Source organism: Oncorhynchus masou, chromosome 33, assembly GCF_036934945.1.
Source record: "Oncorhynchus masou masou isolate Uvic2021 chromosome 33, UVic_Omas_1.1, whole genome shotgun sequence".
Taxonomy (NCBI): domain Eukaryota; kingdom Metazoa; phylum Chordata; class Actinopteri; order Salmoniformes; family Salmonidae; genus Oncorhynchus; species Oncorhynchus masou.
The window spans coordinates 40,305,498-40,328,706 of NC_088244.1; the positions used below are offsets into that span (position 1 = coordinate 40,305,498).

The 23,209-nt window shown below is 44.3% G+C and overlaps 1 protein-coding gene across 2 annotated transcripts in view; it reads right to left on the bottom strand.

The window, feature by feature from the left end:
* The window catches only part of LOC135528541 (solute carrier family 41 member 1-like), a 32,151-nt gene extending 12,119 nt beyond the window's left edge, over positions 1–20,032 (bottom strand). For both annotated transcript variants that reach the window (XM_064957696.1, XM_064957697.1), the window contains exons 1-6: positions 19,805–20,032; positions 16,781–17,100; positions 11,826–11,933; positions 8,695–8,766; positions 8,234–8,378; positions 7,913–8,059 (exon numbers count right to left, since the gene is read on the bottom strand). In XM_064957696.1, the coding sequence (XP_064813768.1) occupies positions 7,913–8,059; positions 8,234–8,378; positions 8,695–8,766; positions 11,826–11,933; positions 16,781–17,074 (766 nt within the window). In that variant the 5' untranslated portion in view covers positions 17,075–17,100; positions 19,805–20,032. The remainder of the gene's footprint in view (positions 1–7,912; positions 8,060–8,233; positions 8,379–8,694; positions 8,767–11,825; positions 11,934–16,780; positions 17,101–19,804) is intronic.
* Between the last annotated feature and the right edge of the window lie 3,177 nt (positions 20,033–23,209).

The following is a 23,209-nucleotide window of genomic DNA, read 5'->3' on the forward strand; positions in this document are numbered from 1 at the left end:
TCCTCAGTAAAAGCGTGGCCAGACGGAAGCCACTCCTCAGTAAAAGGCACATGACTCCCACTTGGAGTTTGCCAAAAGGCACCTAAAGGACTCTGACCATGAGAAACAAGATTCTCTGGTCTGATGAAAAGAAGATTGAACTCTTTGGCCTGAATGCCAAGCGTCATGTCTGGAGGAAACCTGGCACCATCCCTACGGTGAAGCATGGTGGTGGCAGGATCATGCTGTTGGGATGTTTTTCAGCAGCAGGGACTGGGAGACTAGTCAGGATCGAGGGAAAGATGATCGGAGAAAAGTACAGAGAGATCCTTGATGAAAATCTGCTCCAGAGCACTCAGGACCTCAGACTAGGACGAAGATTCACCTTCCAATAGGACCCTAAGCACACTGCCAAGACAATGCAGGTGTGGCTTCGGGACAAGTCTCTGAATGTCCTTGAGTGGCCCAGCCAGAGTCTGGACTTGAACCCAATCGAAAATCTCTGGAGAGACCTGAAAATAGCTGTGCATCATTGCTCCCCATTAAACCTGACAGAGCTTGAGAGGATCTGCAGAGAAGAATGTGAGAAATTTCCAAATACAGGTGTGCCAAGTTTCTAGCATCATACCCAAGAAGACTCAAGGCTGTAATCACTGTCAAAGGTGCTTCAACAAAGTACTGAGAAAAGGGGTCTAAATACTTATGTAAATGTGATATTTCAGTTAATTATAAAATGCACAACAATTTACAAAAAACAGTTTTTGCTTTGTCATTATGGGGTGTAGATTGATGAGGGGGGAAAAACAATTTAAAATGTAGGAAGCTGCTATTGACCACCAAGTGCTAAAAGTCAGAATCTGGATAATATGTGTGAAATGCTTGATAATGTGTGTGATGTCAACAGATAGACATATTTTCTAGGTGACCTAAATATTGACTGGCTTTCATCAAGCTGCCCACTCAAGAAAAAGCTTCAAACTGTAACCAGTACCTGCAACCTGGTTCAGGTTATCAATCAAGCTAACAGGGTATTTACAAACAGCACAGGAATGAAATCCACATGAATTGATCACATATTTACAAATGCTACAGAACTCTCCTGTAAAGCAGCAGCCACATCCATTGGATAGAGTTATCACAATTATGGTAGCCATATCTAGGAAATCCAAAGTTCCAAATTCTGGACCTAATATTGTGTATAAGAGTTCCTACAATTAGGTTTTGTAGTGATTCCTAAATTGATGATGTAAAGAATATTTGCTGGTCTGTAGTGTGTAATGAGGAGCTTTCAGACCCTTCACATGACACATTTATGAAATTGCTTACTCCAGTTACTAATAAGCATGCACCCATTAAGACAATAACTGGAAACACTGTTAAATCCCCATGGATTAATGAGGAATTTAAAAATGTTATGGTTGAGAGGGATGAGGCAAAAGGAATGGCAAATAAGTCTGGCTGCATAACCGATTGGCAAATGTACTGCAAATTGAGAAATCATGGCACTAAACAGAAACAAAAAAGAAGCAGAAACTATACTATACTAACAAAGATATATAAAGGATTATAGTAAAAAGCTTTGGAGCACCTTAATTAAATAAAATGTTGGGCAAAAAGGCAAACTCATTCACTGAATCAGATGGCTCATTCATCACAAAACCCTCTGATACTGCCAACAACTTCAAAACATTTTTCATTGGCAAGATTAGCAAACTTAGGCATGCAGCAACAAACGCCGAACCTACGCATCCAAGTATATTTTTTTTTTACCCCTTTTTCTCCCCAATTTCGTGGTATCCAATTGTTGTAGTAGCTACTATCTTGTCTCATCGCTACAACTCCCGTACGGGCTCGGGAGAGACGAAGGGTGAAAGTCATGCGTCCTCCGATACACAACCCAACCAGCCGCACTGCTTCTTAACACAGCGCACATCCAACCCGGAAGCCAGCCGCACCAATGTGCCGCACCAAACACCGTGTACCTGGCAACCTTGGTTAGCGCGCACTGCGCCCGTCCCGCCACAGGAGTCGCTGGTGCGCGATGAGACAAGGACATCCCTACCGACCAAGCCCTCCCTAACCCGGACAACGCTAGGCCAATTGTTCGTCGCCCCACAGACCTCCCGGTCGTGGCCGGTTACGACAGAGCCTGGGCGCGAACCCAGAGTCTCTGATGGCACAGCTGGCGCTGCAGTACAGTGCCCTTAACCACTGCGCCACCCGGGAGGCCCGCATCCAAGTATAATTGACCAAATTATGAAAGACAAGCACTGTAATTTTAAATTCCATAAAGTAAGTGTGGAAGAGGTGAAAAAAATATTGTTGTCAACCAACAATGACATGCCACTTGGGTCTGACAACTTGGATGGAAAATTACTGAGGATGATATTTCCACTCCTATTTGCCATCTCTTCAATATAAGTTTACAAAAAAGTGTGTGCCCTCAGGCCTGGAGGAAACAAAAGTAATTCCTCTACCCAAGAATAGTAAAGCACCCTTTACTGGCTCCAATAGCCGACCAATCTGTTACCAACCCATAGTAAACTGTTGGAAAACATTTTGTTTGACCAGATACAATGCTATTTCACTGTAAACAAACAAAGTATAGACTTTCAGCACTCTTGTAAGGGAGGACATTCAACAAGCACAGCACTTGACAAATGACTGATGATTGGGTGAGAGAAATTGATGATAAAAATATTGTGGGAGCTGTTTTGTTAGAGTTCAGTGCGGCTTTTGACGTTATTGATCATAGTCTGCTGGTGGAAAAACATGTGTTATGGCTTTACACCCCTAGCTATAATGTGGATAAAGAGTTACCTGTCTTAAAGAACACCCTCAGTGTTCTTTTAAGGTAGCCTCTCCAACATAACTGCGGTAAAATCAGGCATTCCACAGGGAAGCTGTCTAGGCCCCTTACTTTTTTCAATATTTACTAATGCCCTGCCACTGGGTCTGAGTAAAGCCTGTGTGTCTATGTATGCGGATGACTCAACACTATACACGTCAGCTACTACAGTGAGTGAAATCACTGCAACACTTCACAAAGAGTAACAGTCAGTTTCAGAATGGGTGGCAAGAAATCAGTTAGTCCTAGCATTGTATTTGGGACAAATCATTCACTAAACCCTAAACCTCAACTAAATATTGTAATGAATAATGTGGAAATTGAGCAAATTGAGGAGACTAAACTGCTTTGAGTAACGCTGGATTGTAAAACTGTTATGGTCAAAACATATTGATGCAACAGTATGTCACGCCTTGGTCTTAGTATTTTGTGTTTTAGTTAATTAGTTGGTCAGGCCAGGGTGTGACATGGGTTTATGTTATTTTGCTGCCGTATTGGGGTTTTTGTAGGCATTGGGATTGTGGTTGATTAGGGGTGTGTTTAGTTTAGGTTCGGCTGCCTGAGGCGGTTCTCAATCAGAGTCAAGTGATTCTTGTTGTCTCTGATGGGGAACCGTATTTAGGTAGCCTGGGTTTCACTGTGTATTTCGTGGGTGATTGTTCCTGTCTCTGTGTAGTTTCACCAAATAGGCTGTATTTAGGTTTCACGTTCCGTTTTGTTGTTTTTGTATTTGTCTCAGTATTTTTATGTAATCGTCATTTTGTTTCATTAAAAAACATGAGTAACCAACACGCTGCATTTCGGTCCGACTCTCTTGCGACAAACGAAGAACGCCGTTACAGAATCACCCACCACACTCGGACCGAGCAGCGTGTTAACAGACAGCAGCGAAGGGAGGACGTTATGGACAGCAGAGGCTTGGAGTATACGACGTGGGAAGAAATAGACAGGTGGGCGGCCGACCCAGAGAGAGTGCCAGAGCCCGCCTGGGATTCGATGGAGCAGTGCGATGAGGGCTATAGGCGAATGGAGTCGAAAAGAAAGACACGGCGGCGCAGAGCGAAACCCGAAAGTCACCCCCAAATATTTATTGGGGGAGGGCTCAGGGAGAGAGTAGCAGAGTCAGGAGTCAGACCTGAGCCTACTCTTCCTGTTAATTGTGAGGAGCAGCGATCTAAGGACTTCTGGACTTGGGAGGAGATATTAGACGGAAAAGGACCCTGGGCACAGCCTGGAGAATATCGCCGTCCCAAGGAAGAACTAGAGGCGGCGAAAGCGGAGATGCGCTGGTATAAGGAGGCAGCACGGCGACGTGGATGGAAGCCCGAAAAGCAGCCCCCAAAAATTATTGGGGGGGGGCTTAAAGGGAGTATGGCTATGCCAGGTAGGAGACCTGCGCAAACTCCCTGTGCTTACCGGTGGGCTAGAGAGACCGGGCAGACACCGTGTTATGCTATGGAGCGCACGGTGTTTCCAGTGCGGGTGCATAGCCCGGTGCGGTTCATACCAGCCCTTCGTATTGGCCGGGCTAGAGTGGGCATCGAGCCAGGTAAGGTTGGGCAGGCTCGGTGCTCAAGAGCTCCAGTGCGCCTGCACGGTCCGGTCTATCCAGAGCCACCTCCACACACCAGTCCTCCGGTAGCAGCTCCCCGCACCAGGTTTCCTGTGCGTGTCCTCGCTCCAGTATCACCAGTGCCAGCACCACGCATCAGGCCTACAGTGCGCCTCGCTTCTCCTGTGCTGTCGGAGTCTCCCGCCTCTACCGGAGTCTCCTGTCTGTTCAGGGCTATCAGAGCCTTCCTCCTCTACAGCGCTGCCGGAGCCTCCTGCCTGTTCGGAGCAGCCAGAGCTGCCAGTCTGCATGGAGCAGCTAGAGCTGTCAGTCTGCTTGGAGCAGCCAGAGCTGCCAGTCTGCATGGAGCTGCCAGTCTGCAAGGAGCTGCCAGTCTGCAAGGAGCTGCCAGTCTGCAAGGAGCTGCCAGTCTGCAAGGAGCTGTTAGTCGGCAAGGAGCTGCCAAAGCTGTTAGTCTGCATGGAACAGTCAGAGCTGTCAGTCTGCAAGAAGCCGCCAGAGCTGTCAATCTGCATGGAGCAGCCAGAGCCGTCAGTCAGCATGAAGCAGCCAGAGCCGTCAGTCTGCCAGGATCCGCCAGTCAGCCAGACTCTTCCAGATCTGCCAGTCAGCCAGACTCTTCCAGATCTGCCAGTCAGCCAGACTCTTCCAGATCTGCCAGTCAGCCAGACGCTTCCAGATCTGCCAGTCAGCCAGACGCTTCCAGATCTGCCAGTCAGCCAGACGCTTCCAGATCTGCCAGTCAGCCAGACTCTTCCAGATCTGCCAGTCAACCAGACTCTTCCAGATCTGCCAGTCAACCAGACTCTTCCAGATCCGCCAGTCAACCAGACTCTTCCAGATCCGCCAGTCAACCAGACTCTTCCAGATCCGCCAGTCAGCCATGATCTGCCGGATTCAACTGCCTGGCTGGGCTTCCTCTCAGTGCTGGGCTTCCTTTCAGTGCTGGGCTTCCTCTCAGTGCTGGGCTTCCTCTCAGTGCTGGGCTTCCTCTGTTCCAAGCTGCACCTCTGTCCCGAGCTGCCCCTCTGTCCTGAGCTGCCCCTCTGTCCCGAGCTGCCCCTCTGTCCCGAGCTGCCCCTCTGTCCCGAGCTGCCCTTCTGTCTCGAGCTGCCCCTCAGTCCAGTGGGGTTCTGGGTGAGGACTACTAGGCCATGGTCGGCGGCGAGGGTGGATTATCCCAGGACGCGTAGGGGAGGAACTATGACATTAATGGAGTGGGGTCCACGTCCCGAGCCAGAACCGCCACCATGGACGGACGCCCACCCGGACCCTCCCTATGGTTTTGAGGTGCGTCCGGGAGTCCGCAACTTGGGGGGGGGGGGTTCTGTCACGCCTTGGTCTTAGTATTTTGTGTTTTAGTTAATTAGTTGGTCAGGCCAGGGTGTGACATGGGTTTATGTTATTGTGTTGTCGTATTGGGTTTTTTGTAGGCATTGGGATTGTGGTTGATTGGGGGTGTGTTTAGTTTAGGTTTGGCTGCCTGAGGCGGTTCTCAATCAGAGTCAGGTGATTCTTGTTGTCTCTGATGGGGAACCGTATTTAGGTAGCCTGGGTTTCACTGTGTATTTCGTGGGTGATTGTTCCTGTCTCTGTGTAGTTTCACCAGATAGGCTGTATTTAGGTTTCACGTTCCGTTTTGTTGTTTTTGTATTTGTCTCCGTATTTTTATGTAATCGTCATTTTGTTTCATTAAAAAACATGAGTAACCAACACGCTGCATTTCGGTCCGACTTTCTTGCGACAAACGAAGAACGCCGTTACACAGTAGCTAAAAATAGGAGAGGTCTGTCCATAATAAAGTGCTGCTCTGCCTTCTTAACAACAATATCAACAAGGCAAGTCCTACAGGCCCTATGTTTGTCACACCTGTGCTTACTGCCCAGTCTTGTTGTCAGGTGCCAACAAAGAGGGACTTGGGAAAATTACAACTGGCCCAAAACACTGCTGGCCCTTTAATGTACACGTAGAGCTAACATGAATAATATGCATGTCAATCTCTCATGGCTCAAAGTAGAGGAGAGATTGACTTCATCACTACTTGTTTTTGTAAGAAGTATTTGACATGTTGAATGCACCGAGCTGTCTGTTTAGCACACAGCTCGGACACCCATGCATATAACGCCACAAGACATGCCACCAGAGGTCTCTTCACAGTCCCCAAGTTCAGAACAGGCGCATAGTACTACATAGGGCCATGGATATATGGAACTCTATTCTACATCAAGTAACTCAAGCAAGCGGTAAAATCTGATTTAAATAACAGATAAATGGAACAGCGAGGACTATGAAGAGTCACACACAGGTACAAACACACGCATACATAAACACACATAACATGCACAATATACACACACGTACATCTGGATTGTGAGTTCTAGTATTGACTTGTGGCCGGAGGGCACACACTTATTGTACTGTGAAATCTGTTGTAAAAATGTATTTTAATGTTTAAAAATGGTAATATAATGTATATTACTGCCTTCATTTTTGCTGGACTCCAGGAAGAGTAGCTGCTGCCTTGGCAGATCCATAATAAATACAAATACAACTACAAACTGCTCTGGTGGACATTCCCGCACTCAGCATGCCAATTGCACGCTCCCTCAAAACTTGAGACATCTGTGGCATTGTGTTGTGTGACAAAACTGTCCTTCTATTGTCCCCAGCACAAGGTGCACCTGTGTAATGATCATGCTGTTTAATCAGCTTCTTGATATGCCACACCTGTCAGGGGGATGGATTATCTAGGCAAAGGAGAAATGCTCACGAACAGGGATATAAACAAATATGCATAACATTTCAGAGAAATAATATTTTTGAGCATATGAAAAAATGTCTGGGATCTTTTATTTTAGCTTATGAAACATGGAACCAACACTTAACATGTTACATTTATATGTTTGTTCAGTGTAACTTCTGACCTCTGCCGGTTCTGAATAATACTACCACAATGTGGAGGTCTTAATTTGCTTAAATAGTTATTTACCCAGATACATGTACTCTACTGACTCTATTAATTGTTTAATTACTGCCATCTTTTTTTAGTGTATTGTTTTTGTAATTTTTACCCCCATTTTGTGATTACAATCTTCTTTCATCGCTGCAATAACCCAACAGGCTCGGGAGAGGCGAAGGTCGAGTCATGCGCCCTCCGAAACATGACCCGCCAAACCGAGCTTCTTAACACCCACTCGCTTAACCCTGAAGCCAGCTGCACCAGTGTCGGCGGAAACACCGTTCAACTGACGACCTAAGTCAGCCTGCAGGCACTCGGCCCACCACAAGTAGTCACTAGAGTGTGACGAGCCAAGTAAAGCCCCCCTGGCCAAACCCTCCCCTAACCCGGACGACGCTGGGCCAATTGTACCTGGGATCGATCCCCAGGCTGTAGTGACGCCGCAACACTGCGATGCAGTACCTTAGACCGCTGCACCACTCGGGAGGACCTAATTACTGATTTCTAATTAAAAGTTGAATTAAACCCTTCATCCATTATTATAAAGCCATACCTCGGTACTGGTAGAGTATAGTACTGACTCCAGCCAGCAGGGACAGTGTGATTAGATCTCCCAGACTGGCAGCGATGGGTGTGGCCACATTGTCTGGGTTGATGCCCACTTTCCTGGCGCCAATGATCACCCCAATCATTACCAGACCTATGGAGGGAGGGAGAGAGAGGGACGGAGGGAAGGAAGGAGAGAGGGAAGGGAGGTAGAGCGAGGGATGGAGAAGTGAGAGAGGGGGTGACTGTGAGCACAACCGTTAACAGATACTACGGTCAAGACATTTGGAATCTCAATCTAATAAAGACACCTTGAGGGTGAACGCACCTAGAGACAGTGCTGCCACGAATGCAGTGATGATGCTGCTGGCACAGAGCACAGCAGCTTGGTCCAGCTCCACCCCACCTCTAGACATGGCCCCTAGTAATATGGCTGCCACGGCAGCCAGGAAGCCCACCACCGTGGCCTGAACCTGTGGAGAGAATCGATTTTCATATCCCCTGGGTCCATCCATCACATCTAATGTACCTTATGAGCTTAGGCTACCTTCATTATTATGCCTTGGATAATGTGTGACCAAGAGCTATCTTGACCTCTTCCTAACCTTGGACGAGTCTAACACAGCTGTTTTTATAGTGATCCTGTTGATCCTCGAGGTCAAGTTAGGCACTGTAACTGTAGCCCAAGGTTGTCTTTCAGATTTGGATATAAAAGGCCAAGTAGTGCCTAGGAAGACTTATGTTCATCTTCCTGTCTGCCTATCTCCCAATAAATCAATTGGAGATTACCTGAATGAGAGCCAGGTTGCTGCACACCATCGTCCACTGATGCTTGGGGTCATCCATCTGTCCAGTGTTAGCCTAAACAAGAGAGCTCATCATTAGTACAGCATACACCAACATCAAACTTTGGCTTTTCAACAAGAGCGTTGCATTTGACTATGTGTGGGGAAATGTGTGTTTATTTACACTTTGACACTAGCCCCTAGGAGTTAGCAAGAAAGCATAGAGAGACCAGGCCACTTTGCCGTCCTACTTGGGCTAATACTACGTACTATATACAATAGTATGCAGTCCTATGTAGCTCAGTAGCTGGTAGAGCATGGTGCTTTGAACAACAGGATAGTGGGTTCGATTCCGTACATAAAATGTATGCAAGTATGACTATTAGGATTAAAGCATATTCTAAATGGTATACAGTATATTGTTATATTTATCTTAGGATGCTGAAGATGTGGACCTCATCTCGTCAGTAGAGGATGCCTGTTTATTCTTTAAAAGTGCCTTCCTCACCATCTTAAATAAGCATGCTCCATTCCCCCAAAAATTACAACCAGGAATAGATATAGCCCTTGGTTCACTCTAGACCTGTTTGCCCTTGACCAGCACAAAAACATCCTGTGTCGTTCTGCATTAGCATCGAATAGCCCCCGTGATATGCAACGTTTTAGGGAAGTTAGGAAAGCTAAAGGCTAGCTTTTTCAAACAGAAATTTGCATCCTGTAGTACGAACTCAAAAAAGTTCTGGGACACTGTAAAGTCCATGGAGAATAAGAACACCTCCTCCCAGCTGCCCACTGCACTGAGGCTAGGAAACACTGTCAATAGCGATAAATCCACTATAATTGAGAATTTCAATAAGCATTTCTCTACGGCTGGCCATGCTTTCCACCTGGCTACCCCTATCCCGGTCAACTGCCCGGCACCCTCCACAGCAACCCGCCCAAGCCCCCACCATTTCTCCTTCACCCAAATCCAGTCAGCTGATGTTCTGAAAGAGCTGCAAAATCTGGACCCCTACAAATCAGCCGGGCTAGACAATCTGGACCCTCTCTTTCTAAAATGATCTGCCAAAAATTGTTGTAACCCCTATTACTAGCCTGTTCAACATCTCTTTCGTATCGTCTGAGATTCCCAAAGATTGGAAAGCTCCCGCGGTCATCCCCCTCTTCAAAGGGGAGACACTCTAGACCCATACTGCTGTAGACCTATATCTATCCTAACCCGCCTTTCTAAGGTCTTCGAAAGCCAAGTTAACAGATTACCGACCATTTCGAATCCCACTGTACCTTCTCCGCTATGCAATCAAGTTTCAGAGCTGGTCATGGGTGCACCTCAGCCACGCTCAAGGTCCTAAACGATATCATAACTGCCATCGATAAGAGACATTACTGTGCAGCTGTGTTCATCGACCTGGCCAAGGCTTTCGACTCTGTCAATCACCACATTCTTATAGGCAGACTAAACAGCCTTGGTTTCTCAAATGACTGCCTCGCTTCGTTCACCAACTACTTCTCTGACAGAGTTCAGTCTGTCAAATCGGAGGGCCTGTTGTCCGGACCTCTGGCAGTCTCTATGGGGGTGCCACAGGGTTTAATTCTCAGGCCGACTCTCTCTCTCTGTATACATCAATGATGTCGCTCTTGCTGCTGGTGATTCTCTGATCCACCTCTACGCAGATGACACCATTCTGTATACATCTGGCCCTTCTTTGGACATTGTGTTAACTAACCTCCAGACGAGCTTCAATGCCATACAACTCTCCTTCCATGGCCTCCAACTGCTCTTAAATGCAAGTAAAACCAAATGCATGCTCTTCAACCGATCGCTGCCCACACCTGCCCGCCCGCCCAGCAAATCACTACTCTGGACGGTTCTGCCTTAGAATATGTGGACAACTACAAATACCTAGGTGTCTCGTTAGACTGTAAACTCTCCTTCCAGACTCACATTAAGCATCTCCAATCCAAAATTAAATCTAGAAATGTCTTCCTATTTCACAACGAAGCATCCTTCACTCATGCTGCCAAACATACCCTCGTAAAACTGACCATCTTACCAATCCTCGACTTTGGCGATGTCATCTATAAAATAGCCTCCATCACTCAACTCAACAAATTGGATGCAGTCTATCACAGTGCCATCCATTTTGTTACCAAAGCCCCATACACTACTCACCACTGCGACCTGTATGCTCATGTGGTACGCTCTCGTCACCAAACCAACTGGCTACAGGTTATCTACAAGTCTCTGCTAGGTAAATCTCAGCTGACTGGTCACCATAGCAGCACCCACACGAAGCACACGCTCCAGCACGTAGTTGTCACTGGTCACCCCCAAAGCCCCCCCAAAGCCAATTCTCGCCTCTCCTTCCAGTTCTCTGCTGCCAATGACTGGAACGAACTGCAAAAATCACTGATGCTGGAGACTCATATCTCCCTCACTAGCTTTAAGCACCAGCTGTCAGAGCAGCTCACAAATCACTGCACCTGTACATAGCCCATCTGTAAACAGCCCATCTTTCCATCTCAGTTTAATTTAATTGCTATATTGTAATTACTTCGCCACCATGGCCTATTTATTGCCTTAACTCCCTTATTTTCATTTTTTTTTCTACTGTATTATTGACTGAATGTTTTGTTTATTCCATGTGTAACTCTGTGTTGTTGTATGTGTCGAATTGCTATGCTTTATCTTGGCCAGGTCGCAGTTGCAAATGAGAACTTGTTCTCAACTAACCTACCTGGTTAAATAAAGGTGAAATAAAAAAAAAATACTGTATTTATTTATTTTGCTCCTTTGCACCCCTGTATTTCTACTTGCACATACATCTTCTGCACATCAATCACTCTAGTGTCTAATTGGTATATTGTAATTACTTTGCCACCATGGCCTATTTATTGCCTTTCCTCCCTTTTCTTACCTCATTTGCACACACTGTATATAGGTTTTCTTCAACTGTATTATTGACTGTATGTTTTGTTTATTCCATGTGTAACTCTGTGTTGTTGTATGTGTCGAACTGCTTTGCTTTATTCTTGGCCAGGTCACAGTTGTAAATGTGAACTTGTTCTCAACTTGCCTACCTGGCTAAATAAAGGTGAAACATTTTTTTTTTAAATGTTTAAATGTGGACTCACTGCAGTGGAGAGGCGAGCAGCCAGGGTCATCTCCAGGTTGCCCTTCAGTCCCACCAGAGCTGGAACCAGGATGAAAATCTCTGTGATGACCTTAAACACCTCCCAATGCTGAAACACACAGAAATCATCATCAACTGTATCCTTTCAGCCAGACCCCGACAGGGATAAACACTTATATTGTCCTTAAATACAACCATCATCCCAACGCAAAAAAAAAGAATCCAACACCAGCAGCCCTTCTTTCAATTGTAAACTGTGATCTTCAAAATTAAATATTAGTCTCAAATTCTACTTGAGTTTAATCTCAGTGATATATTGGCAACTATTTTGTCAGATAGACTTTGTCAGACAGAAAATTAAAATAGCTTAATTTAGTGTCTAAGAGTTCCTCTTGACAACGTGTCTACAACCCCCCTACTGAAGATCTAAAAATAGAGGCATGTATAAATAAACAGATAAGTCAGCTTTGCCAGGATGGGGGTGGGGTAGGTTATTTTTAAACGCCGCTCTCAAGTTCTTCTCAAATGTCGACTAAAGGCTGTCACATTCGGGCCCTATCTTAATTTTGCTTCCACTGGTCGGCGGTCCAGAGCCCTAGCTCCAGCTCAGAGCTCCGACTCTGTGACCAAAATGGCACCCTAGCCCTTATCTAATGCACTACATAGGGAATAGGGTGCCATTTTTGGATGCAAACCTCTGTCTCTCTCACTCCCAGTCTGATTCTCTTCAGTGGGTCATATGAATGAGTGTAGTCTGGCCCAGGAGTGGGAAGGTGAACGGAAAGGCTCTGGAGCAACGAACCGCCCTTGCTGTCTCTGCCTGGCCGGTTCCCCTCTTTCCACTGGGATTCTCTGCCTCTAACCCTATTACAGGGGCTGAGTCACTGGCTTACTGGTGCTCTTCCATGTCGTCCCTGGGAGGGGTGCGTCACATGAGTGGGTTGAGTCACTGACGTGATCTTCCTGTCTGGGTTGGCGCCCCCCCTTGGGTTGTGCCGTGGCGAAGATCTTTGTGGGCTATACTCGGCCTTGTCTCAGGATGGTAAGTTGGTGGTTGAAGATATCCCTCTAGTGGTGTGGGGGCTGTGCTTTGGCAAAGTGGGTGGGGTTATATCCTTCCTGTTTGGCCCTGTCCGGGGGTGTCCTCGGATGGGGCCACAGTGTCTCCTGACCCCTCCTGTCTCAGCCTCCAGTATTTATGCTGCAGTCTTTATGTGTCGGGGGGCTAGGGTCAGTTTGTTATATCTGGAGTACTTCTCCTGTCCTATTCGGTGTCCTGTGTGAATTTAAGTGTGCTCTCTCTAATTCTCTCTTTCTCTCTCTCTCTCTCTCTCGGAGGACCTGAACCCTAGGACCATGCCTTAGGAATACCTGACATGATGACTCCTTGCTGTCCCCAGTCCACCTGGCCGTGCTGCTGCTCCAGTTTCAACTGTTCTGCCTTATTATTATTTGCCCATGCTGGTCATTTATGAACATTTGAACATCTTGGCCATGTTCTGTTATAATCTCCACCCGGCACAGCCAGAAGAGGACTGGCCACACCACATAGCCTGGTTCCTCTCTAGGTTTCTTCCTAGGTTTTAGCCTTTCTAGGGAGTTTTTCCTAGCCACCGTGCTTCTACACCTGAACTGCTTGCTGTTTGGGGTTTTAGGCTGGGTTTCTGTACAGCACTTTGAGATATCAGCTGATGTATGAAGGGCTATATAAATAAATTTGATTTGATTTTGATTCATCAGTCCTCCCTCTGTCAGCCAACCGCCCACTCTCTCTCTCTCTACACAATGAAAGCCTCCCCAGACCAACCTTTCCCACCTCCAAATATGATTTGTATGGCAATGGAAGGTGGAGAAAGAGTTCAAACTGATATCCAAAATAGAGAGAGGATATAAACAGAAACCCAGTTTGGATTATCATGAAAAACTGATAAGCAAATCATAGGCATGATGACTCCTCTGTTTTAAGTCATTGTCCATCTTTCCAGTGACTAAAATGCAATGCTATTTCCCAGAGAGGTTACAACAGGAGGGAAACCATTCTCAAAACAATTCTCTCAGATGTTCTAAAAGACAGTGCTGTAAGAGGTCCTGTCCCTGCTGGCCTTTAATGATCTGACCATTTTGATTCCTATCAAATTGCATAAAAATAGGACTAGAATCGGTTACGCTCGCTCACACACACACACACACACACACACACACACACACACACACACACACACACACACACACACACACACACACACACACACACACACACACACACACACACACACACACACACACACACACACACACACACAGAGAAGTAGGAGGAGATAGGAAGCCCATCACATAGATCCATACTTGAACAATATCCATGATGATGCCAGCGGAGACCATTCCCAGTCCAGCCACCAGGTATGGCAGCAGCACCTGGGCTGCGATCTGCCAGGAGCTCTCAGGCAGGAAGCCATGGGCAGAGCGGGTCAGCTTACAGGTGAAGCCACGCAACTTCTTCCCCTGGTAGCACAGCTCCAGTTCCAGCCGAGTCACCACCATGATTGTACACACTTACCCCATTACTCAAACGCTTGACTGGTAGGGATAAAGGGCCGGGGGGTGGACAGTGACAGCCTGAGATCCACAGACAAGTACTTGGTTCTTTTGCCAGTAAGCACCACAAGCTAGTGTCTCTGCCGCTTACCTCACAGGTGGGAGCTTGACTTCACTGCAATGTTGCTTTCTGTGATTCATGAAAGGTCATTAGAACAAAACTGCTGACTATGAAGTAATAACAATGGACCCTGAAAACTGGGTGAACTTGATTAAAGTCCTCTTAAAGTTAGACGTTGTTCTTGTTCTGTCCTCGCCATGTCCTTGACCTTAGAATACTCCTTTACCCCAGAAGAAATGAGAGTGAATGGAACAAACTCAGAAAACCCCAACAGTCTAGTCCTTTGATGCGTCAGTCCTGGTGAGGGGTCCAGATGTCACTAGAGTGATCACTCTCTCCATCATATGATACACCAACAGCTTGCAGGCTCCATCTTACTACCTCACAAACAAACAATTAACCTATACCAAGAGGCTTTCACTCAATCCCCGGTCCTTGAGAGAGAAGAGAAAGAGGCAGCAGGTGCAGTTGATCCTTCTGCCCCATTAGATGCTCCTGTTCCATTTGTTTGACTTTTCGATGGTCCTTTGCTGGCTCTCTGACGGGAGAAGTGTTCTCTGTGTCCTCTGAGAAAACGGCAACGCAGTAGGTTCCTGGAGACTCATTCACCATCAAGGGAGGCCTCTGCAGGGGGAGGGCTGTCTGTCTGCGCCACAGTCATTCAGGAGGATGACCGGCTTACAGACTGAGACACACTCTCTCTATTCCTCCCTCTCTCTCTCTAGTGTCGTGACTCACTCACTCCATGCTCCCTCTCCCTCTTAAACGCACAGTTTATCCCCCCTCCGACTTTCCTCTCGTTATTCTAGCACACAGAGTCTCTTTCCTCTTCGGTTGTAGTAACAGGTTCAAGTCCTGTCAGAAACATATGTCAGGGACCTGCTCTTTACTCTAACTGGTGGGCTGGCTTTGCTCCTCTCTGGGTGTAGTGTCACCCCATTTCATGTGACCACTTGGTATCTGCCCCTCTCGTATCCTCCCTCAGTCCTTATTTTCATGCCCCTCTGCTCAGGCTGCCTCTGTCTATCCCTCTGCATGCTGTGACTGTCTCTTTATGTTAGGGCATCCTACCACTTCCCTCTCTGCCGTCAGCAGTATACGTAAAGCTGATCTCACCGCTGTGTTTCCCCCTAAACCACATGCACGATGCGGAGGGACGGAAGGAGAAGGCGAGACAGAGAGGGAGAGAGAGGAAGCGAGAGCCAGCATCTGATTACTCACCGGTGGGTAAGCCGGCTGCCAAATGCCAGGGACGACGGGCAGAGTAGAGGACAAAGCCAGCGCCATGCAGTATCAGAACAGTGATTCAGCGAAAGAGACATGCAATGAGCCATACTTCAGCAGCATACCAACCCTCTCCTGTTGACACTTCTCTTTACTCTTCTAATCCAATAATGTTGAAATCATGGAATGCTGCAATCTAATAAAATATGCATCACATTCACAACCACCCTGAATATTAGATATATTGCCCAGCCCAACTTTAAGGACACAATGCATAACCTAAACCTAAAGTATGCCAACTTCTTGCATACTAACATTATGTTTTGTCTCTGAATCCCATTAATTTCTAAACAACACCTAGCCCATGTTGATTTCTTCTTGATTCACTGCACTGCCACTGACTGTCATTCGCTTTTGAGCACTTTGGAGCTTTAGGGCACTAGATGGTAGCCTCGTACAAACCATCCTGATCTCGCAAGCTTACAGTCTGTTTCGCTAGCGAACATATATGTAAGCTCGCGAGATAAGACGGCTTCGCCAGTCTAACGAGATGACACAATTGGGGTGGACATATTGAACCTTTGAATAAATTAGTTGAAAATGCATTTTCCCAAAGGTAGCAAGGAATTAGAAAAATGATTTGAAACTAAAGCTGTAACCAGCTGGTTGTCATCCAAACACTGTCAAAAACAGTCAAAAACCTAATGCATATTTAGCAAGGTCTTGAAGGGTTAAACACATTTCGAGCTGGATCTACTTTGGACTGATGAAAGCATTATAGCAAAACAAATGACATGTTTTAACCAATCTGAGTGGCATGTTTTTTTAAGGTAATTTATGTTTTAAGAATCAATATTGAAGTGTTAATACACTTTTATTCCTTTGGAAGTATGAATTATGTCCTCAAATACTGATGAGATTAGACACACCAAGATGTTGGCATTATTACTTGACAGATCATCCAACAGAGTAAGCGTAAGTGACTGCCTACTGTATATACTTCATAGTCATGTGATGCATTCACTCGAACATGAGAAGGCTGGATATCGTGGTTCAAGACAACATGGAGCACTCACCTGGACACTGTCCAGCACCATCCCAGCCATCACCATCCCCATCCCAGCCAGCAGGTAGGGAAACATCACCTGGAGACCGATGAAAATGGACGACTCTTCTTCCACCTTGGCCACGGCCACCTTCTCCTCCACAGCCTTCTTGACGGGCTGGATGGGGGGCAATAATGGCAGCTCATCTTGCCCATCTAAGGTTCCCGCCTTGGGGCTGGCACTGCCACCTTGGCCTTTCCCCTTGCCCTTTGACTTGGACTTCTTGGACTTCCCCTTCCTCTGGTGTACCTCCCCTTCTGGCATGGTGGTGGTGGATGTGATGTCTTACACTGAAGAGAGATAACACGTTCCACACAAAGGTAATCAATAGTCTTACATATCATGCACCAAACCTGCTTGCTAGATACAGTGACATAGGGCAAATTGTAATATGTCTTGCATTGGCATGCTCCAGCACGATGGCAACATTGCAGAAACATCCCAGTAAGCAAACTCATGATATTATTTTAGATGTCTTTTCCTGCCATTTACGTCATGTGCATTTTAGTGGCTGAAAGAAAGGTGAAAATAAAGACTTTTCTGGATGTTGAATATATATATTGTCTGAACATCAAAAATATGTATTTTCCGGACTGTAAATAAATATGCATTTTTAGAACATTGAAAAGATGTCCATTTTGGATGTTGAAAAAACGTATTTTCAGGACGTTCAAAATACGTAATTTACAGATGAAAATATGTAATTTCGGTCATTGATATTTATGGCCAAATTTCAATTGCACATAATTAGTAAGCATTATATCACAATAATATTTTTTCAAGCCTCTTAATATAGGAAAGACGAGCCAACTGAAGAATGCACCAAAATATTTATTATTGCTCCCATCTACCACATGCACTTACACTACCGTAAGTTTGGGGTCACTTAGAAATGTCCTTGTTTTTGAAAGAAAAGCTGTTTTTTTGTCCAGTAAAATAACATCAAATTGATCAGAAATATGTAGACATTGTTGTAAATATGTTGTAAATATATACTGTAGCTGGAAACAGCAGATAAAAAAAAATGGAATATAGGCATACAGAGGCCCATTACCAGCAACCATCACTCCTGTGTTCCTATGGCACCTTGTGTTATCTAATCCAAGTTTATCATTTTAAAAGGCTAATTGATCATTAGAAAACCATTTTGCAATTATGTTAGCACAGGTGAAAACTGTTGTCCTAATTAAAGAAGCAATAAAACTGTCCTTCTTTCGATAAGTTGAGTATCTGGAGCATCAGCATTTATGGGTTAGTTTACAGGTTCAAAATGGCCAGAAACAAATAACATTATTCTGAAACTCGTCAGTCTATTCTTGTTCTGAGAAATTAAGGCTATCCCATGCGAGAAATTGCCAAGAAACTGAAGAGCTGGTACAACGCTGTGTACTACTCCCTTCACAGAACAGCGCAAACTGCCTCTAACCAGAATAGAAAGAGGAGTGGGAGGGATGCTGGCCTTCTTGGCAGAGTTCCTTTGTCCAGTGTCTGTGTTCTTTTGCCCATCTTAATCTTTTCTTTTTCCTGGCCAGTCTGAGATATGACTTTTTCTTTGCAATGCTGCCTATTATAAGTCCAAAAATTAACAAGCTATATGTGCCAACCCCACTCTCGTAAAAAAACAAGAGCAGCAGCATTAATTATACAATTTCTCTCCACTGCAGCAATCGTGTTTGGATCTGTACGGGCCCTACCGGACAAGACAATTCAAATTACACATACCCCAGACTCTTTAAGTCTATCAAAAGTGTGCCAGTTTGAGCATGTGTCCATTAGGCTTATGGATTTCTTTTTTAAATCAGCATGAATTAATTTGTGCAAAAAAAAGCTGAACTTTTATTCCATAGGCTGGGATCCACACTATGCAGCTGTTGCAAGAGGCATTTTTCACTTGGTGTGTCATCATAGTGGTCTCTGATTTATGGTCAGACTCGCTTACGTTGAATACATTTAAACTTGCTGCGTTTTTCAATGCTGATTTGAATGTCATTGAGAACACATAAGTATCAAATATTTTTTTTCGCAAACATCCCTTCTGAATTTAAAACTAAACCTCGAAGTATTTATCTAGTTTTTCAAAAGTATCTAATCTGATTACAATATATTTGCCTGTAAAGGACTACAGTTACCGTTTTTGTAATCCTTTACATGTAACGGATTTGACAATGTAGTAGAGGCTCTTTAGTAGAAAGTACGCCAAGACCTTGCCAACGATTACATGTAATCCGTTACTCCCCAACCACGCTCCTAACTTTTGACACACACAGAGGCTCTATGAATGTAGCCTACTCCCGATTTGATGACTCGTGATTGGCCAACAACAAGCTTCACGTGCCACGCTCCACTCTCGTAAAAAACAAGAGCAGCAGCATTAATTATACAATTTCTCTCCACTGCAGCAATCGTGTTCGGATCTGTATGGGCCCTACCGGACAACACAATTCAAATTACACGTACAATCATATCAGATCTGACCCAGACCCATGACATTAGTTGCAATTGTCGGGTATTCAGGTGCTGGTGGATCCGTGAAATTGTCGTCCAGACCGGACAAAATCTGAACGACGACGTTGAAAATAAAAGCCAGTCTGGACTGCACCAAAAAAATACTTAATGGGATAAAACCTGACCCCTTGCCTTTTTGACAATGTAGTAGAAGCTCTTTAGTAGAAAGTACGCCAAGACCTTGCCAACGAATGATACGTGATTTATGTTTGATAGCATGCATAAACAAAAACGGTTGGCTGATGACAACCATAGATTTTAAGGATGACAATGACCCACTACTCCTGCCTTGAACCATTCATTATACTGTCAACAACGTCACCACCTGGGGTGTAAAAGCATTACCCGAAACAGTTGCAAAACGTTCTGTTTTGCTACGAAAACTAGCGTTTCTATTGGACATAATTAGGTAGGTACCGCCCTATCTACTAAAACTGTCCAATAGAAACGCTTGTTTTCGTTGCGAATTTTGGAGTATTGATTACTTACACCCCTGATTCAACAGACAGCTATGTAGCGATCAAATCCGATTTCCCACTGCTCTGACGTTATGTCCAGGTATTCCCGCTGACTCTTTGCCTTCATTTTCCCTTTGATAAAGCAAGTCCCGATTATGAAGACGAAACCTCTGAAAGCTTGTTAAAATAAATTCATAAAGTAGTAAGCTTTAGCCTAGAGAAAATGTTGACGTGTAGTTGTAGGAAATACCATTGTACAGGAAGCTGACGTGAACATCCCATAATGGGGGCGGAAGGTTCCGAGTTCAAACCCCCGAGCTGACAAGGTACAAATCTGTCGTTCTGCCCCTGAACAGGCAGTTAACCCACTGTTCCCAGGCCGTCATTGAAAAGAAGAATGTGTTCTTAACTGACTTGCCTGTTTAAATAAAGGTAAAATTAAAAATAAATAAATAAATGCTTGTGCATTGGTAACCAATGGTTACACCAGCAAAAGAGTCTGATTGGATTGGATCGGAATTGGAGTAGTGGAGTATAGTAATACATAACCCCGCCCATTAGAGAAAGTGAACAGTGGTGTGTGATGGTGTGACGGAAAGTGAAATTAAATTCCATCCATTTGTCGCTCTGGAAGCAACGACGACAGCAGTAGCCTAAGGCATTATATATGTATCCATTAAAAACAAGATAGGCTATATCATTGATGACTGATGAATTAATTGAGGAACATACTATATTCTATTATAGTCTTCAATTTCATTTAATAATAAGCAAAACAATAACTTGTAACATCTGAACTATAATTAATCTATTACATTCCAATGAATGTACTTTGTCATTTGTTCTTTACATTAGCAAGTTTATACATTTTCTCATTATCTGACCTGTTGTTTCAATGCTGTGGATCCTGATGCAGTCATTCTAAACACAACACTCCTATGCAACGATCATATTCAATGTTCTTACCTGTTGTTGCAGAAGCTCTTAAAGAAGAGCATATGAGGCCGAGATAGTGCTCCAGAAAAATATGGTCACAAAGTTCAGTGGACACCAAGAATAACTGATCTATGGAGTGGGGGCTCCAGAACTGGTGGCTTAAAGAGGGGGTCGTCTTAAATTTCAGCCCGGTTGGCAAATTAGGATACCACCCGCCTGCCTGACCTCATCTGCCTTAGAGGATGGCGACAGCAGCAGCCAGCAAGCACTTTCAAACACTCAAATCACTGCATTTGTTTGTGTGTAAACTACAAGTACGTATGTAAGTAACTTGACTGAACAGAAATTAAAATTGCAATGGTTGCACCCACATCAGAGGAATTTGTTTTGAGTTTACCCAGCATCAGTGCCAAGTCATTTACTCAAGTGCTCCTATGGTCAGTGGCAACAAATTTTTTAAAGATCTAGTGCAGTCCAAAATGAGATTTGCTTGTATTTTATATATATTTTTGCCTTATGAGGTTGGAATAATACTGTTAAATTGTGTAAATGCTGATAATGCCCTTTTAGGTTAAGAGCTGTTTGAAATGGCCACCTGAAATTTCAACCTGTTTTCTTGGGATGGAGCTATGGCCTGCCTGGTGATATATTCATTTTATTTAATTGATTTATTTTACCCTTATTTTACCAAGAAGTTGACTGAGAAAACGTTCTTATTTACAGCAATAACCTGGGGAATAGTTAAAAGGGAGGGGGGAATATGAATGAGCCAATTGGAAGCTAGGGATGATTGGGTGGCCATGATGTTATGAAGGCCAGATTGAGAATTTAGCCATGACACCGGCTAGCCAATAAGAAAGAGATTTCCAATCCTCTATGCCAATAACAGCTAGTTTTCAGTTTTCCCCTCCCAACTCAGACCATTCTCAGACAGTCCTAGCAAAATTCTTGCTTGATAAATTGATCTTTGCCAAGAAGCTATTTTTGTTTCTTTCTGACCATTATAATTGAAACAATCATAGTAAGGTACTTAATTGTTACCCAGAAATGATTTGATATTGTGATAAAAACAGCTGCATTGGACCTTTAAAGTTGAGTGATATCCAACCCTCTTTTCATATTTTATTGAGCTTTGGGATTTCAAACACTGTAGCCTGCACTGTACCTATATGCTTAGTGTAAGGAGTGTTGAAACTCAACTACACAGAGGCATATAGTGACATCACATTTAAGACACTTTGAAATGTCACACACTGAACCAGCCCAATCACAAATGGATCAAGGTAAGAAACCAGTGCTGGAGTGGTGCCTGGAGAAGTGGGTATACTTGTCATGTCCTGACCATAGAAAGTCTTTATTTTCTATGGTAGAGTAGGTCAGGGTGTGACTAGGGGTTTTAGTCTAGTTTATATTTTCTATGTGGGGTTCTAGTTAGTTTTTTTCTATGTTGGTGTTTTAGTATGATTCCCAATTAGAGGCAGCTGGCTATCCTTGTCTCTAATTGGGGATCATACTTAAGTAGCATTTTTCCACCTGTGTTTTATGGGATATTATATTGAGTTAGTGCACGTAGCATCTCTGTAGTCACGGTTCGTTGTTAGTTTATTGTTTTTTTGTTTTGTTTTTTGTTGTTGTCTTTGTTAAGTTTCACTTTATCATTAAAATAATGTGTGTCGTGGAAATTTCCTCTATTTACCAAATCATGGGAGCAAACCACACACACAAGTCAGAGTTAATTATCAAAGTCCATCTTTAATTATATGAGCTCTATCACAAACCCTGTGACTCTCAGATCAATTCAGTGTCTATCAATGAATTCTCTGAGAGTCCCTTCCACATTGCAATAGCATTTTGACTTTCAACAGTTCAGTATCTCTAATGAAAAGTTGAGAGTCCCAACATAATGGCATATGGGATTCTTTATTGCAAAGATACACAGGATAAGACAGCATCGGCATAATTCATTGTTCAGCTTTGTCTCCTTTCTCAAACTCAGAACCATAAACCAACCCTCCATATCAACAGGCATATATCAAATTGTCATTTAGATACAACCAATTCTAAATACAACCAATCCTGGACAAACTCACGGAGAGCATAGAATGATTCCAGACACTGCCATCCTCCTTTCCCCGATGGGAAAAGTAGGGAGTGACTAGCACACCGACACAGTGGAGCAAAAGAGCAAAAGATATGTTTACACATGATGACCCCTTGACCTCTCCCCTCTCTGCGGTCCATGCAACTTAGTCTTGACATAGAACAGATAACTGCAACCTCGCCACAGTATTATACAAAAATACCATTCTGATGAGAAGTAACTTACAAACATATGATGAATATAAAACATCTTACCTATGTTACCAACCAATTCTGATTATTCCCCAACATTCCCCTCTCAAGGGACTCAGTCCCTTCTAAAGAATCAGAATAGTAACATACTCAATATTTAAAAATTCAAATCCCCTTAATGTCAAATACCTTAGCTTATACCTTACCT